Source organism: Fusarium oxysporum, chromosome II (assembly GCF_013085055.1).
Source record: "Fusarium oxysporum Fo47 chromosome II, complete sequence".
NCBI classification, from domain to species: Eukaryota; Fungi; Ascomycota; class Sordariomycetes; order Hypocreales; family Nectriaceae; genus Fusarium; species Fusarium oxysporum.
In genome coordinates this window covers 1,635,219-1,648,490 of record NC_072841.1, presented here as the reverse complement: position 1 = coordinate 1,648,490, position 13,272 = coordinate 1,635,219, and the positions used below count along the sequence as shown (strand labels likewise).

At 49.6% G+C, this 13,272-nt stretch overlaps 2 protein-coding genes across 2 annotated transcripts; one reads left to right on the top strand and one right to left on the bottom strand.

Annotated features, from left to right (window-relative positions):
- Positions 1-2,834: 2,834 nt before the first annotated feature.
- On the top strand, positions 2,835-6,575 carry FOBCDRAFT_315347 (ribosome 60S biogenesis N-terminal-domain-containing protein). The gene is made up of 2 exons (XM_031173056.3): positions 2,835-3,053; positions 3,112-6,575. The coding sequence occupies exons 1-2, from the start codon at positions 2,897-2,899 to the stop codon at positions 6,345-6,347; spliced, it is 3,393 nt and encodes a 1,130-aa protein (XP_031049841.2). The 5' UTR covers positions 2,835-2,896; the 3' UTR covers positions 6,348-6,575.
- Positions 6,528-13,032, bottom strand: FOBCDRAFT_315346 (chitin synthase-domain-containing protein). Its single transcript, XM_059611979.1, has 3 exons — positions 12,274-13,032; positions 6,963-12,211; positions 6,528-6,908 (listed from the first exon to the last, which is right to left on the bottom strand). The coding sequence occupies exons 1-3, from the start codon at positions 12,579-12,581 to the stop codon at positions 6,877-6,879; spliced, it is 5,589 nt and encodes a 1,862-aa protein (XP_059464095.1). The 5' UTR covers positions 12,582-13,032; the 3' UTR covers positions 6,528-6,876.
- Between the last annotated feature and the right edge of the window lie 240 nt (positions 13,033-13,272).

Sequence of the window (13,272 nt, the reverse complement as noted above, 5' to 3'; positions counted from 1 at the left end):
ATGGACCGGGGTCGGTTGTCTCGCCGGACCAGTCGGCGCTTAGAAGACGGTCCTGACGGACTCCCAATCATGTTAGCGCTCCACACTAACTCTATCAAAACACCACAGAGACACATTGACTGGGCCACACGTAGTGCCCGAGATGGTGTCGCTGTTGCCCTTGGCTTAAGTCTAGAGAGTCGAGTCAAGTCGATGTCGTGCATTTGGTTCCACTCCATTCCACTTCCAACTCGCCCTTTGGCTGGTCGTGGATCTTTCCATTGACTTTTTGGTCTGCTTGTCCTTGCCACAAAAGACCCCAGACGAGGTCTCGTGCTGCTACCTTATTGGATAGCCGCATGAGATGACGGGGTTTGAGGCCTTTGCCTGTGTTCGAGGCTGTGTGTCGTCACGCTGCGCATTTCTCACATTCTCTTGTCGAACTGGTGTGAACTTGGGTCTTGGCGAAGGCGTCGTCAAAACATGAGTTCCATACCCAAGCTATCATATAACCTTGAACAAGAGACGTTCTTCGTCAGGCGTTGTACAGAGCGCATGTTCAAACAACAAAGGTCATAGCTCTTAGCCCTGCTCTCTTCGGTAAACGCACAACAGAGCCTTGCCTCGCTTGCTGGCTCCTAGTGCAAATCTTAGCCTTGTCGACTCTGTTTTGCTTCATTGAATCGACATCTGACGTTGCATCCATACATCGTATTTGGGGTTGCACCGCCGGTTTGGGCAATACCCTGGTCCTGCCGGGCTGATTGGTAGATGCACCCCGGAACTTGGCCTCTTCATCATCTCTTCTCCATCAAATCGGTATGCTGCACGTTTTGTTACTCTTCGACCTTGCGACTGACAACCGTGTTTGTCTGTGAGCTGTGAAATGCTAGGGTCTCTTGAAACGTGGGAGCTTCAGGAACGCCTGTCAATCTGCCTCTCATCGAATCCGGATGCTCCTTTGGGCCAGGTTTGTTATTACTTGGCCAAAGAATTGGTCGCTACATCCTAAAACAGCCGTGAATGATGTTTCATGGCACCCAGAATAGTGATGAGCACGAGGCCATTGTGATGACCCGTATCCTGGCGTGAGCTGACGCGATACGATTCGCCTGCCTTGAAATCTTGAGACAAAATGACTAAACGATGACAGTCCCGAAATTTTAATATTTGGCGCTGGTAGACCAGAACGGCTGAAATGCATTGCTTGGCCCTTCAGCGGCATCTGACAATAAGCGGCCATACTACGTTGATAACAGTGTCGTATTGCAATTGCCTCTTCGTCTCTCAGCCGGAGAAACAATGCACAGCCCTGCTTTTGTCTCAGTAAGAGTCACCAAAACCACTAAACACCAACAAACAAGGCGGGATGGCTTCATTTGTGGGGTCAATAGGAAGTGTGCCAGAAAGGGATTGTTAGGGCACCTCGGTTTAGAGAGACAAAGGGTCAAACCGTGCAGCTGGGTCGGTGTCAAGCCTGATCGACAGCCGGACCGCTCCCTGTTGCTGCTGCAAACATCCATGGCTGTTAGCTTAGTAGGGAGTCGCGTAGTGTTTGCTTTTGGTGCCCTGCGAGCGAAATTCCGTTACGCTTCCTTCCGCTGCCTTGTCGTCAGATGAAAGGTGATACCCCTGACTTTGCCATTCCTTGGTTCTTAAAATAGCGACTCTTAAGTTGAAATATGGGTGGCTCTGCAACCTTGGCTTGGCTAGCTTTTGGCAGGGATGCATCCAGAAGCTCGTCAGAGGTTCCCCTTAGGTTGTATCCAGTATGATGAAAAGATTTAGGCAAGTTTAGTGTAATGTTAGAGGGCCTTTACATTGGCCATTTTTGTCACTAGGGATAAAGGCCCTGGGTTTTCTTGCCTGCCCTAGAGGGGTTCTGAAGATAATGGAGACAAAAGCCGATTCACATGCGATGTTGTGTTCTCCATCAAGCACAAAATAGCAGGTGATGGATGTTCTAGTGGCGATCTTCAGTCATTCTGACTGATGTTTTTTTTATAGCACTGCACAAGGCGCAATAATCAGTTCGGGGGGCAACCTGTCTCAGTCTTGACTTCGGGAATGGCTGTAGAAAAAGACGGAGGATCCTCTTATGTCTATTTTCCTTGTTTCTTGCGCAGTTGGCTCCTTCCACTCTGCAACGGCGGATGCAACGGGAGTGGCGCATTGACTTCACGATGTGGGATCGATACGGCCTCGTCGTTTTTGTGAGTGGAGTTGTTGAACTCGTTCGACTCAGTTGACTCGTTCTGCGTGGGAAGAGTAGCAGTCGATTTGAGGTCGATGGCGATGATTATCTTCAGCCAAGGTTGATTCCAAGGCAATGTTGTAATATGCAATGTAACCAAGTCATGGCTTTACTTATCGACTACTCCAAGGAAATGTTGAATGCATTGGAAGAACCAATGCAAGTTGCTGAGAACAGCAAGCAAAGATCCACTCAACATGCAAACCTCCTCTTGATTCAGGGAACCATCTGGTCTCCCTCGCAATGCCTCTGCCGTCCCAACGTCCAGACAAGTTCCTTTGCGCTATGGCGTGTACCTTGAGCTTTTGAACAGCTCAAAGTCCAGTCTCTCAAAGTACAACAGTCACAACACAAAGGAACATATCTGATGGCCAAAATGCACCACAGATGATGGCGACTTAAGTGTTGTCAATTGAAATATTGTTATTCCATGTCTAGATTCGCGAGGTTCCGTGTTATTGATCCCAAGACTGGAAGAAGTTTGAGATTGGCAGATAAGCTTCAACAACGCCGGGTAATAGATCTACCGACCGTACTCCACACTGTTGGTCCCTGATTCCGAATCTGGCAGGCGGGACAGCGGTCACGCGTGGCAGAACGCCAAAAGTCAAGTAAATTCATGGATTAGAGATCTAGATTGCGACAAGCTCCGAGGTCGTCAAAATGGGCAAACGAGACTTCAACAGCGGAGATGGCGCTGCTGCTTTTCGCAAGCGCCAGAAAGTCGTACACGAGGCGCCAACAAGCGAAGAAGTTACCTCGAGCGATCAATTGCGCAACCTCCTGTCCTTCGACCAGGATTTGCGCAACGCCAGGCATGGTAAGTGACGATGTTGTTGAATGCACCAACGAACTTGATCTGATACATACTCCTCTAGGCCTTCAATCTTTCAAGAATCTCCTCGATCAAATAGTTCACGAAGAGGGTGACCGAAGAGCAAACCTCGACATTCTAAATCAATACCTTGAAGCCGTCAAGCCCAGAGATACATCCGAAGATGCAGTCTTTCTCAACGATATCATGGAAATGTGGTCCTTCGCCGTGCAGGTTAACAACGACGGTGTCATGTCATCTGTTGCCGTGGTCCTGGCTTTACTACTCCAGATCCTCTCAGGCTCACTACAACTTGTCAAGCATGGCCTCGGTATCTGCCAGACCCTTCTGCAAGAGCAGCAACTGAAATCATTGGCAAAGAATCTGTCAGCAGAAAAGAGCAAAGGTTTTATCATATCGCCTACTCTCCGTCTCCTTCGAGAAGCTACATGCCTAGACGGAGGCTCCTATGCGAAGCGAATCTTCCGCGCTCGAAATTTCACATTGGCATCGCTTGGACGAAATCTTGAAATTGGGCATATCGGAGATACGCAGGAAGACGTGCGCAAAGCTTCCGTCAGGACAAATGCTGTCCGTTTTTTTCTGAGCCTTCTCAAGTTCTTGGGTTCAGATGGACGTAAAGAACTTGTATCCCAGAAGGAACTTTTGTCCCATGTGACTTATATGATCAAAAGCGACCCTGCCTACCTCGTTGTGGATATTCTCGACTCTTTAAAGCTCTATCTTCTCAAGGATGACAAGATCCCCAGGGAAGTCAAATTCCGATGCTTTAACACTAAGTCGTTGGTACGCTTCTTGGCTTTATACACATACACTAGCGATGGCGAAGATGTCAATGAGAAGTCAACGGTGAGCTACAAGGCCCATCAACTCCTCATCTACATCTGCACGACGCCTACTGCTGGTATTCTATATCCTTCCACTGGTCTATACCCCAAAGAGTCTGAAGACGACCCAACGCCAAGTGGGCGTGCGAAGGCTGGTACACAGGGTGCTCTCTTCGCCGACAAATACAAACAAGACATTCCTGTGTATAACTTTGTCCTTGCCGAATTCGCTCAAAAGTTGCGGCCTTGGTCCAGTTTGAAACATAACGAGCTTCTGGTAGCAATCTTCACCGCTGCCCCTGAACTTACTGCAAAATATTTCCTAAGCAACCGATCTTTCACGTTCGAACCAAAGTTATCCATGACATGGATTGGATATGCCGCGTTCCTCTTTAACACTATGCAACTTCCTCTCCCTCCTCGCTTCGGAGACCGATCGCGATCTGCCAAGGCACCTCCTCCCACGTCCATCCTTCTCGACAACATTATTCCTCTCCCCATCAATCAAAAGGTCCTGATCCGATGTCTTTCCTCCAAATCCAACCTCACATCTTTCTTTGCTACCCGCATTCTGATCGTGGCAGTCGAGAAGTTAGCTGAAGCTCTCAAGATGCATGAAGAGGTTTCAAAGGGCAATGATCCTGTCTGGGCAGAAGCTAGCCGTCGTTTAATCGATGCGTTTTGCCAACGTATTCCTGACATGAAAGAAATCGTTCGGTCTTATAAGGGAATACCAGCTGAGAACATTCTCCATAAGGCCATGGCCAGTCGTTTGCTACGCCTTTACTATGAAGCCATTCCACAAGTTGCCCTTGCTGCCAACTTTGATGTTTCGCCTTTCTTCACAGAAGTTCTCAAGTCGCTCAACAAGGAAAGCGAGCAGCATGAGGACGAGTCACTGAGAGTCATGGAGCTCGAAAACTTGGTATCAATTGCCAGTTATTCCCCCGGTATGCGTTGGTTCTCAAGGATAGACAATCTCATCGATGGAGCAGGATCGTCGCCATACACTGCCCTCCTGCGGCTGCTTTGTGATAAGAAGCGAGATCTTCCTTTCCAGCAGCTGAAGAAGGTTCTAGGCGAGGTCGCAGTTGAGAACCAGATGGTGACGAAGGCGTCCCTGATGAGCCCCCTATTTGAGGCTCTCCAGACAACACTGGCCGATGCCAAGGCAAAGCCAATGGAGAAGGTTTGGTCATATGTTGACAACTGCATCAACCGATGTGCCTCCTCGCCAATCAAGTATCTCGATTTGTTAGAAACATATGCCCAGGAAGATGGTGTATCATCTGGTAGTGAGACTGCTTTGGTTAACGTGACCCTGGTAGAGCAGTTGTCATTCGCAATGGGCTCTGCTAACAGCGATGAGCAAGCTGCGCTTGGCCAGTTCCTGTGTTGCTACTTCTCTACTTCATACAAGTTCAAGCCAGGAAAACAACTCACCAAAGCTCTATACAAACGCATCTTGGAACAGTTTTCATCAAGCAAGGTCAAGATGAAGAAGCTCAAGGAGGAAAAGCCTGATGATGCAGATGCTGATGAAGATATGGCTGATGCCGACACAGTTGATGTGAATGGTTCAAAAGATGGCTCGACCATTGATTCTTCAAAGCTCGAGGCCATGCTGCATGTACCACTGCCCGAAGACGAGGATACCACAGCTTTGACAAAATGGGCTGGCAAAAACGCAGAAGACCTCGTTGAAGATGGCTGGGCAGCAGCTTTGATTCGCCTCCTCTCCTCTCCCCATACCAACATCCGCAAGGAATCCCTCACCAGCATTCTCAAGATGGCTGCCAAGCTCAAGGAATCTTCCTACGAAGAAAAGGAACAAGTTTGGCTCCTCTTGTGCGAACTTGCCGAGTCATCGCGGGATCAAGTTGACAAGGGCCCAGTCCCCTCTGCCTTCACTGCCTTCGCCATCCAAGCTCTGGATGTCCTGAAGAATCCGCTGCACCCGCTCTACCCCAAAATCAACAGCTTTCTCACACGCAGCCCCGTCTGGTCTGCTGACAAGCTTCCCCTCGCCCACGACATTCTTCACGGTGAACCCTCAGAAGATGATAAGTATTACACCGAAATCACATGGCTTCTCACCTACCTCCTTGACAGCTTGCGCACACCCTCCGATCTTAGCATCTTTCATCGCAAGCGCTGGTTCGAGAAGATACTCGCTCTCGGTGCCAACCCTTACTTACGTATCAATTTACGCACTCGTTTGCTACGTCTATTGTATCGCGCGACTTGCATCGAAGGCGGTAGCACCACGCTGACGACTCGCTTCGGCATTCTCAGCTGGCTGGACTCGCAACGGGCTGCTGTTGAGGGAGGTGAAGAGGCGGATGTAATGGTTGCACTCATGAGAAGGGTATGGGAGACATGTGATCAAGAAAAGGTCAAGGTCTGGAGTAAGGGAGGCGTCGAAAAGTTACTTGCCATGCATGATTTGTGAAGATGAGTGGATTGGATATATAAGCTAGACACATTTATACATACGACTGTTAATACCCAGCATTTTAAGACCACGAAGACTTCCGTTTATTAAGGAAACGAAAATCTCCTGTTAGGCACTCAAATGCTCGCGATATGTCCAGTTGACTTCAAACATCAATTGAGAAATTCATGGAGTCAATTTTATCACTGAAACATCAAATTTGTTCAAATTTGTTCGTACATGTATGTACAGATCCCACCCATCTACCAAACAAAAACCAGAACGGACACCATAAAGATTGACAAAATATATATGCCCGTTGACACAAAAGATACTCTCCCTCGCTAACTACCCCACGCATTAATATGGATAAGAGCAGCCTTTTCGTTCTGCCGTTAACAAAAATGTTGAGTTTTTAATTTCCCATCCAAAATTCGCCGTTGTAAAATATGAACGCATCTCCAAAATAGATATAAACAAGATTATCGCAAGGCTGCATGGGCATTATAACGACCGTCTCAATAGATACATGCTGAGTCTAAACAGTCTACAATTGGCCAGAAAGCAGGGCTTCAGTTGCTGAGAAATTGTTAGCTTGAGATCGAATAAATGAGTTAGAGAGTAAAGACTTACCAGAGTTGATGTAGGCCCTCTTCGCGTCTAGGGGAACATTGAATCGCCTCTCCAGCTCTTGCTTGATGCCCTTCTTGGTGACAGTCATCAAGTCAGCTGTCTTGAGGATGTCACGAATCTCAGCGAGGAGGGCGTCATCACTAGGCATGCCAACCAGGTCCTCAGGAGAGAAGAACTGTGAGCCACCAAACTGGCTCGCACGGTTGCCAGGCATCTCAGAATGCGCCAGAGACATGCGAGACATGTTCTGGTGGCCGAAGCCAGCTGTTGAGCCGGGGCGGCTGGGCTGGTAACCACCACCGTACTCAGAGAAGGGTCCTTGAGCCTTGGTGGCATAACTGTAACCAGAGATCTCTGATCGCACATCGTCACGGGCTGTCTGGGTCTGTGTCTCCCAGAGCTCGGCTTGGTACTCCTCCCACTTCTTGCGAGGGATCGAGTTGGGATCAAACTTGCCCTCATCTGAAACAACGATCTTCTTACCGGCTTCACCAGCAATAACACGAGTGTTACCCCAGTTGAAGTCATCCATGTGCCAGAAGGAGTACAGGGGCAGACCGAAAGAGAAGACAGGAATGGCAGCGATGTACATGATCATCCAACCAACCATCTCCCACTTGCGTCGGAGGATGAAGATGACAGCCTGCAGACCGTAGATGGCACCAAGCAACAGGAAAGCTGTAATGGGCACAACTGACGGGTTGGTAGCGACCTGGTAAATCAGGTAGACAATATACATGACAATGACAGGCTGGACGATAGTGCTCAGAAGATCGATGAAGACGACAAAACGCATACTGAAACAGCAGAAACCGCAAAGCTGGGCCAAGGGAATAAGCTCAGCCAAATTGTGCACAGTAGAGTTGATCCAGCGACGTCGCTGAGACAGGAAGACAGACCAAGAGTCAGGGGCAATAGTCCAAGCCTGTGCGCTGAAGAGGTACTTCGTCTTGTACTTGGAGTGGTACTTGAGGAGCAAGGTTGTGAGATATCGATCCTCACCAAGATGGAGCAGGTTCTTCATGTGCAGAGTATCAACACGAATCGTGGAGTAGTCTTCAACGATCTCCTTGCTGACGAACAAAGGCTTACCAGTCTCCGCAGCGCGAATTCGGTACATAGAGAAACAACCAGGCAAACAAGTGACTGAGCCGAACAAACTCTCGAAGGCCTTGGACAAGTTGTGTGAAATCCAGTACTCGTAGACCTGAATCATAGTGATGAAAGAGCCCTTGGCGTTGGTGAGAGCGGTTTCACCACAGCAAGCAATCAGGCGAGTATCATCGATGAAGGCTGAAATCATTCGAGTAGCTGAGTCCGCAGCGACGACAGTATCGGCATCAATTTGGAAGAGATATTCGTAGAAGGTTGGGTTGACACCAATAATGTTGCGGATCTGGTGATACATCTCAAGCTCCATGGGACTCATGGCAAGGTTGTAGTGGACGCGGTTGAGGAAACGCATGAGAACCATCTGGGAGTCTCGCTTACCACGGTTACCGGGGCGAGAGACCTCAGAAGGCTTGCCAACCTTGACAATGACCATGAAGGGAACGATGTGGCCTTGGACTTCGTAAAGACCCGAGTAGATCTTACCCATGTTGTGCTGCTTCATACCCTCACCGAGAGACTCAAAGCTGAGAGGCTCGGGATCGACAGTCTCTGAGACACCAAGAATATCCAGCACGATGCGAGGCGTAGGCCTGTCGTTACCCTGACCGATAATCATACCGTCACAGACAACGACGAGAAGCTTACGCTTATCATCATACTTCATGCGAGAAAGCGAGTCGATAGCACGACGCAACGAGTCTTCATCTTCGGTATAAGCGGGAATCATACACATGACGAACTTGTCGAGGTTCTCAGGCACGTTCTTGCCACCGAATTGGAGCGCAGCAAGGAACTTGAAGACCAGGATAGATGCGAGCATGACTGAAATAGCCAAAATGAAGTATGTAGCGAACTGACAACGGGTGGAGTTTCGAGTATCTGAGTCACCAATGTAGAAGAGGTTGTTCAGGCAGGTCTCCATGCGTTGTTTCTTGACAGGGCTAAGTTTGATGTTATCCCAGTACTTGGAAACGTCTTGGCCCTTTGCACTTCGGAATAGCTGGACAACACTGTCCTCCATGAAGTCTGTGGCACCTGGGATGTTGGGAGTAGGCTTGCCAGCCTTGGCCTTCAAACGGAGACCACCCTGGAGGTACTTGGTCATGTCGTAAACCTTTCCGTGGATAGTGACAACATTCCAAGAGCTATCTCGGGCCAGCTTCTTGACATACTTAGGGCTGTAACCCATTCGTCCCTTGAGGTAGACATGCTTGAAGGTGTACATCTGCTCGAAGTACCAATCAGGTCGGCTGTCATTGGTGAAATAACGGAAATCGTGGTAGACAGAGTTGACATCAATATCTCTGGAGGCAAGAAGCTGGGGCTGACCAGTGATGTTGGTGTTTCGGTTGTCGAGAGTAACCTCAGGAGGGATCTGACCATCTTTGCCCTGGCACAGAGCAGACACTTGGATGGGGAAAAGAGCGCTGATATCCTTGCCGGCATAGTTCAAGAGAGTATCCTCGCTGACGAGGTTGCTGCCAGGATAATGGTTGGGAATGAAGGCATTGAGGTCAATAACGAAACCGCGGATAGCAACGTAGGCGCCCTTGCTGCCCTTGTCACCGTCGTAGGAAGAGAGTTCGTTGGAGCTGTAGACATACTGCTTGGGGCAAATGAGCATAGGGAATCCGACCATGAAGAAGGCGGCGACAGCACACATCAACCAAATGAGCATGTTGATCGCCACCTTTTCTCTCCAGGCCATACGAACATCCTTTCGAGGCATACGTCCGATCAGTCTGATGGCAAAATCGGGGATGAACCAAGTGAGGAAGAAGACGAGAGCCACCCAACGCTTGCGGCTAGGCTTATCTCTATACTCCTCAACCTCTTCGAGAGACTTCTCATTGCCTCGCTCAGCCATCTGCTCGCGTGTGTCGAGGTTCTTGAACATGTCACCGCCACCAAAGGCAGAAACACCAGCCTCGGATCGAGTGTCATCAGTGAAGTAACCACCCTTGGCCTTCTCACCGTACATGAGAGGGGTGTTGCCACCAGAAACCAAATGTTCCTTGGAGGCACCGAAAGCCATAGACTCAGCAGGTGTGAGACCATCACCAGCATCTGATGAAGGCAAGCCGCCGTAGCGACCAGAAACTGACACTGCCTCGCCAAGCTGGGCAATCTCCATCCAGCAGCGTTCGCTAAGGAAGACACCAGTGGCACCGACTCTGACTTCATTCTGGGGCCACTGCTTCTCTTCAATGACCATCTCAGCACGCTCTCGTTCACTGCCGACCAAGATTGTCTCCGCGTCTGTCATACCCAGAAACTCGCCGAAAGGCAAGAACAAACTGAAATCAGCAGATCGAAGACGCTGGCTGATTTCTGCAATACCGAAAGTTTGGACCTGCATACGAACGCACTTGCTGTCGAACTGGTTCGCAATTCGTCGATCGTTGGGCTTCAAGCAAAAGACGAAGTATGAGTTGGTGCCAGGGTCAGTGACAGCCTTCTGGACATTGTCCAGGGAGGCAAGGAACTGGCCTGAAGCACCTTGCTCGAGAGTCATCTTGGCGTTCTTCTTAGACTCTCCAGCCTGGCTCTGCTGATCTAACTCCTCCATGGCCTCTTGCTGCTGGCGCTTGTAAGCTGTGCTAGGACGACCAGTTCGATGCGTCTTTCGAGACATGACACTAGGCGCTCGCATAGGCTTTGAGCTGACGGTAGCCTGCATAACGGTAGTGCGTTCATTGGGGTGAGTGACAGTCTGGAGAGCATCTTGACCGAAAAGGCGGGCAACAAACTCGCTCTTAGTGCCGTTAATCATGTTGAGGAGATCGCCAGAGATGATCTCGCCGTTCTCTTCGATGAGACCCTTGACGGGGTAATCAACCTCACCAGCAAAGTGCTTGACGGTGAAGACAGCAGATGTGTTCTCAGTCATGAAGTTGCTTCCAGGAAGCTTAGCTTGGGCAGAGCCGACCTCGATAGCAGCGTTCTTGCCATCGAAACGTCTTCGAAGAGCCTCAAGGAATTGCATATCTGTTCGGTTTCGTCGAGTTTGGTCATCGAGAATGCTAAGAAGACCGTTGCCGGGCTTCAAGATGCCTCGAACAGCGTCCGAGTTATCGAAATAGCTGGTCGCAGCAACGCTGACTTCCTCAGACTCCAGCATATCAGCCTTGCGGTCGAAGAAGTTCTGGAGAGTAAGGTTGTAAATGCACTCGGTAGCAGCATTGTTGAGAAGTTGATCGAGCGCAGAGCCAGTGGGAGTTTGTTGGCAGAAACCGGGGAAATCGACGATCGAGACAGTGTTGGCAATGGACTCCTCGGGAGCACAAAGTCGCTGGTTAATGGTCTCAAGAATCCAAGCCACAAGAAGAGAGTAAAGTGTTCGGGCAAGCTCTCCGGCGTGAGCACGAGCACCGTTAGGGTCGAGCATAACAGTAACACGTTCTCGATGGATCATCTTGGTCTTGTAGCCCAAAGTGGTCTGGAGGTCAGCGGCGCTGACACCAAGGAAAGCAGCGATGATGCTGAGAACATCCTTGTTCTTGACAGCAGTAATGGTTGTACCACCCTCGTGAGAGAAACCACCACTATCATCGCCAGTGACGCTGGTCTGGCTAGTTGTCTCAAACTCTAGTTGACCAATGTGAAGAATACTGGCGAGGATTTGGCATATCTCGGCAATTTCGGCGCGAGGAAACTCGAGCTTTCGCAGAGCATTCTTGAAAACTTGGAAACCCTCTGCATCGTTGATTCCAACCTTGAGCTGAGTAGGATGGCCAAGATACTTCCATCGCTTTTGAGTGGTTCCAGTGGCAGAACCACCGTCCAAGCCGAGATGAGATTTTTCAGCCTCGCTTGTTCCGGCAAGAAGATAGTAAAGAACGTGGAAGTTACGCTCTCCTGTGGGAACATCGGCGATACGGCTACGCTCCAGACGATGATCCAAGAGCTTACCACCAATCAGAACAGGGTTTGTTGTGGCTGAAGTATCGTACTGCAACTCGTAGAAGAGACCGGACTTGGAAGCAGTGGGTGTTGTGGCAGTCTTGGTAGTTGTGAGACTATCAAAGACATATGCGGCGAGAGAGAGCTTTGTGGACAGAGGCGTCGATGATTTGTTGAGAAGAGCAGTCAGGAGGTGGGCTCGAATAGTAGACTTTCCAGCGCCAGATTCACCCCTGAATAAGGATATTAGTAAACTTTGGTTTCAACTCTCCGGCTTTTAGCATCATAGACTTACAAAAACACAACGGCTTGGTTCTCGGATCTGTGTCCTAATCGCAGAAAAGCTCTGTCGGCGATTTCCTCGGCGCCAGCCATGGCGCTCCCCTCCTTGCCGCCATCGGGACCCTTTGAGGAGTTGGTATAGGTGTTGAGAGAGATGAGAGCGTGAGAAGACAGTCGAGCGGTAGGATGCGAGACATGGAAGCGACTGGCGAGATGAGCAGTGAGATGCGTATCGGATTGAAGATGTGCTGGCAACGATGGCAAAGAGGGTTGAGTGTGAGGGCCTCCTGCGCCGCCGAGCTGTGGGAGGCTCATAGCCATGATGGACAAGCAGCCAGCGAGTGGCTCTCGAAGGTTATAACGACTCGGTAGATTTGGGTTTCAGCAGAAAGGCTGTTGTTGAGAATTGTGTTATTAAGGAGTTGATGTCGTCGTCGATGATTTCGATCGTATTATCGTTTAGGTTGGTTGTTCAACAGTCAAACAGGCACTCAGAGCGAGGGTTTAGAATGCTAGTAGACAAAACGAGCGTCGAATAAAAACAATAATAAAGATTAAAAAAGGGAAGAAGAGCCAGGCTTCGGAAACAGAAGCCTTCACCAGAACGATTGGACTTGGACTGGTAGTGGTAACTCTACTTGCCAAGGTAAAGGAAAGGTATTAACACCAACAAAAACAACCTGGGCTCGGCTGGGAAAAGGGATTGTTTTCTTGGGACTGGACTGAAATGGATTGGACTGGACTGGACTGGACTGGCCACATGCAAGTCTCCTCTCTTCGTACACGACAGGGAGAGTGCTCTACTCTCTACACGGTAAAAAGGTGGGATTGTCGGTACGGCAGACCACCAACACCACTAATGCAGCTCCGGGCCCAGCGCAAGCCCCCCTTTGGCCTTGAATAATTTCTATGTTTGGATTCTGTCCTACAGCCACGGCATAAAAATGGACGCCATACGAGGTTTTTCCCTGCCCATAGCCACACGGCACTCCCGGAAAGCTCCAACATCTTC

Bases quoted from the DNA above. Each gene is read 5' to 3' on its own strand.
- FOBCDRAFT_315347 (XM_031173056.3), top strand. From the start codon at position 2,897: ATGGGCAAACGAGACTTCAACAGCGGAGATGGCGCTGCTGCTTTTCGC. The intron at 3,054-3,111 runs GTAAGTGACGAT...ATACTCCTCTAG, and splicing joins TTTGCGCAACGCCAGGCATG to GCCTTCAATCTTTCAAGAAT.
- FOBCDRAFT_315346 (XM_059611979.1), bottom strand. From the start codon at position 12,581: ATGGCTATGAGCCTCCCACAGCTCGGCGGCGCAGGAGGCCCTCACACT. The intron at 12,212-12,273 runs GTAAGTCTATGA...ATCCTTATTCAG, and splicing joins AACCAAGCCGTTGTGTTTTT to GGGTGAATCTGGCGCTGGAA. The intron at 6,909-6,962 runs GTAAGTCTTTAC...ACAATTTCTCAG, and splicing joins GAGGGCCTACATCAACTCTG to CAACTGAAGCCCTGCTTTCT.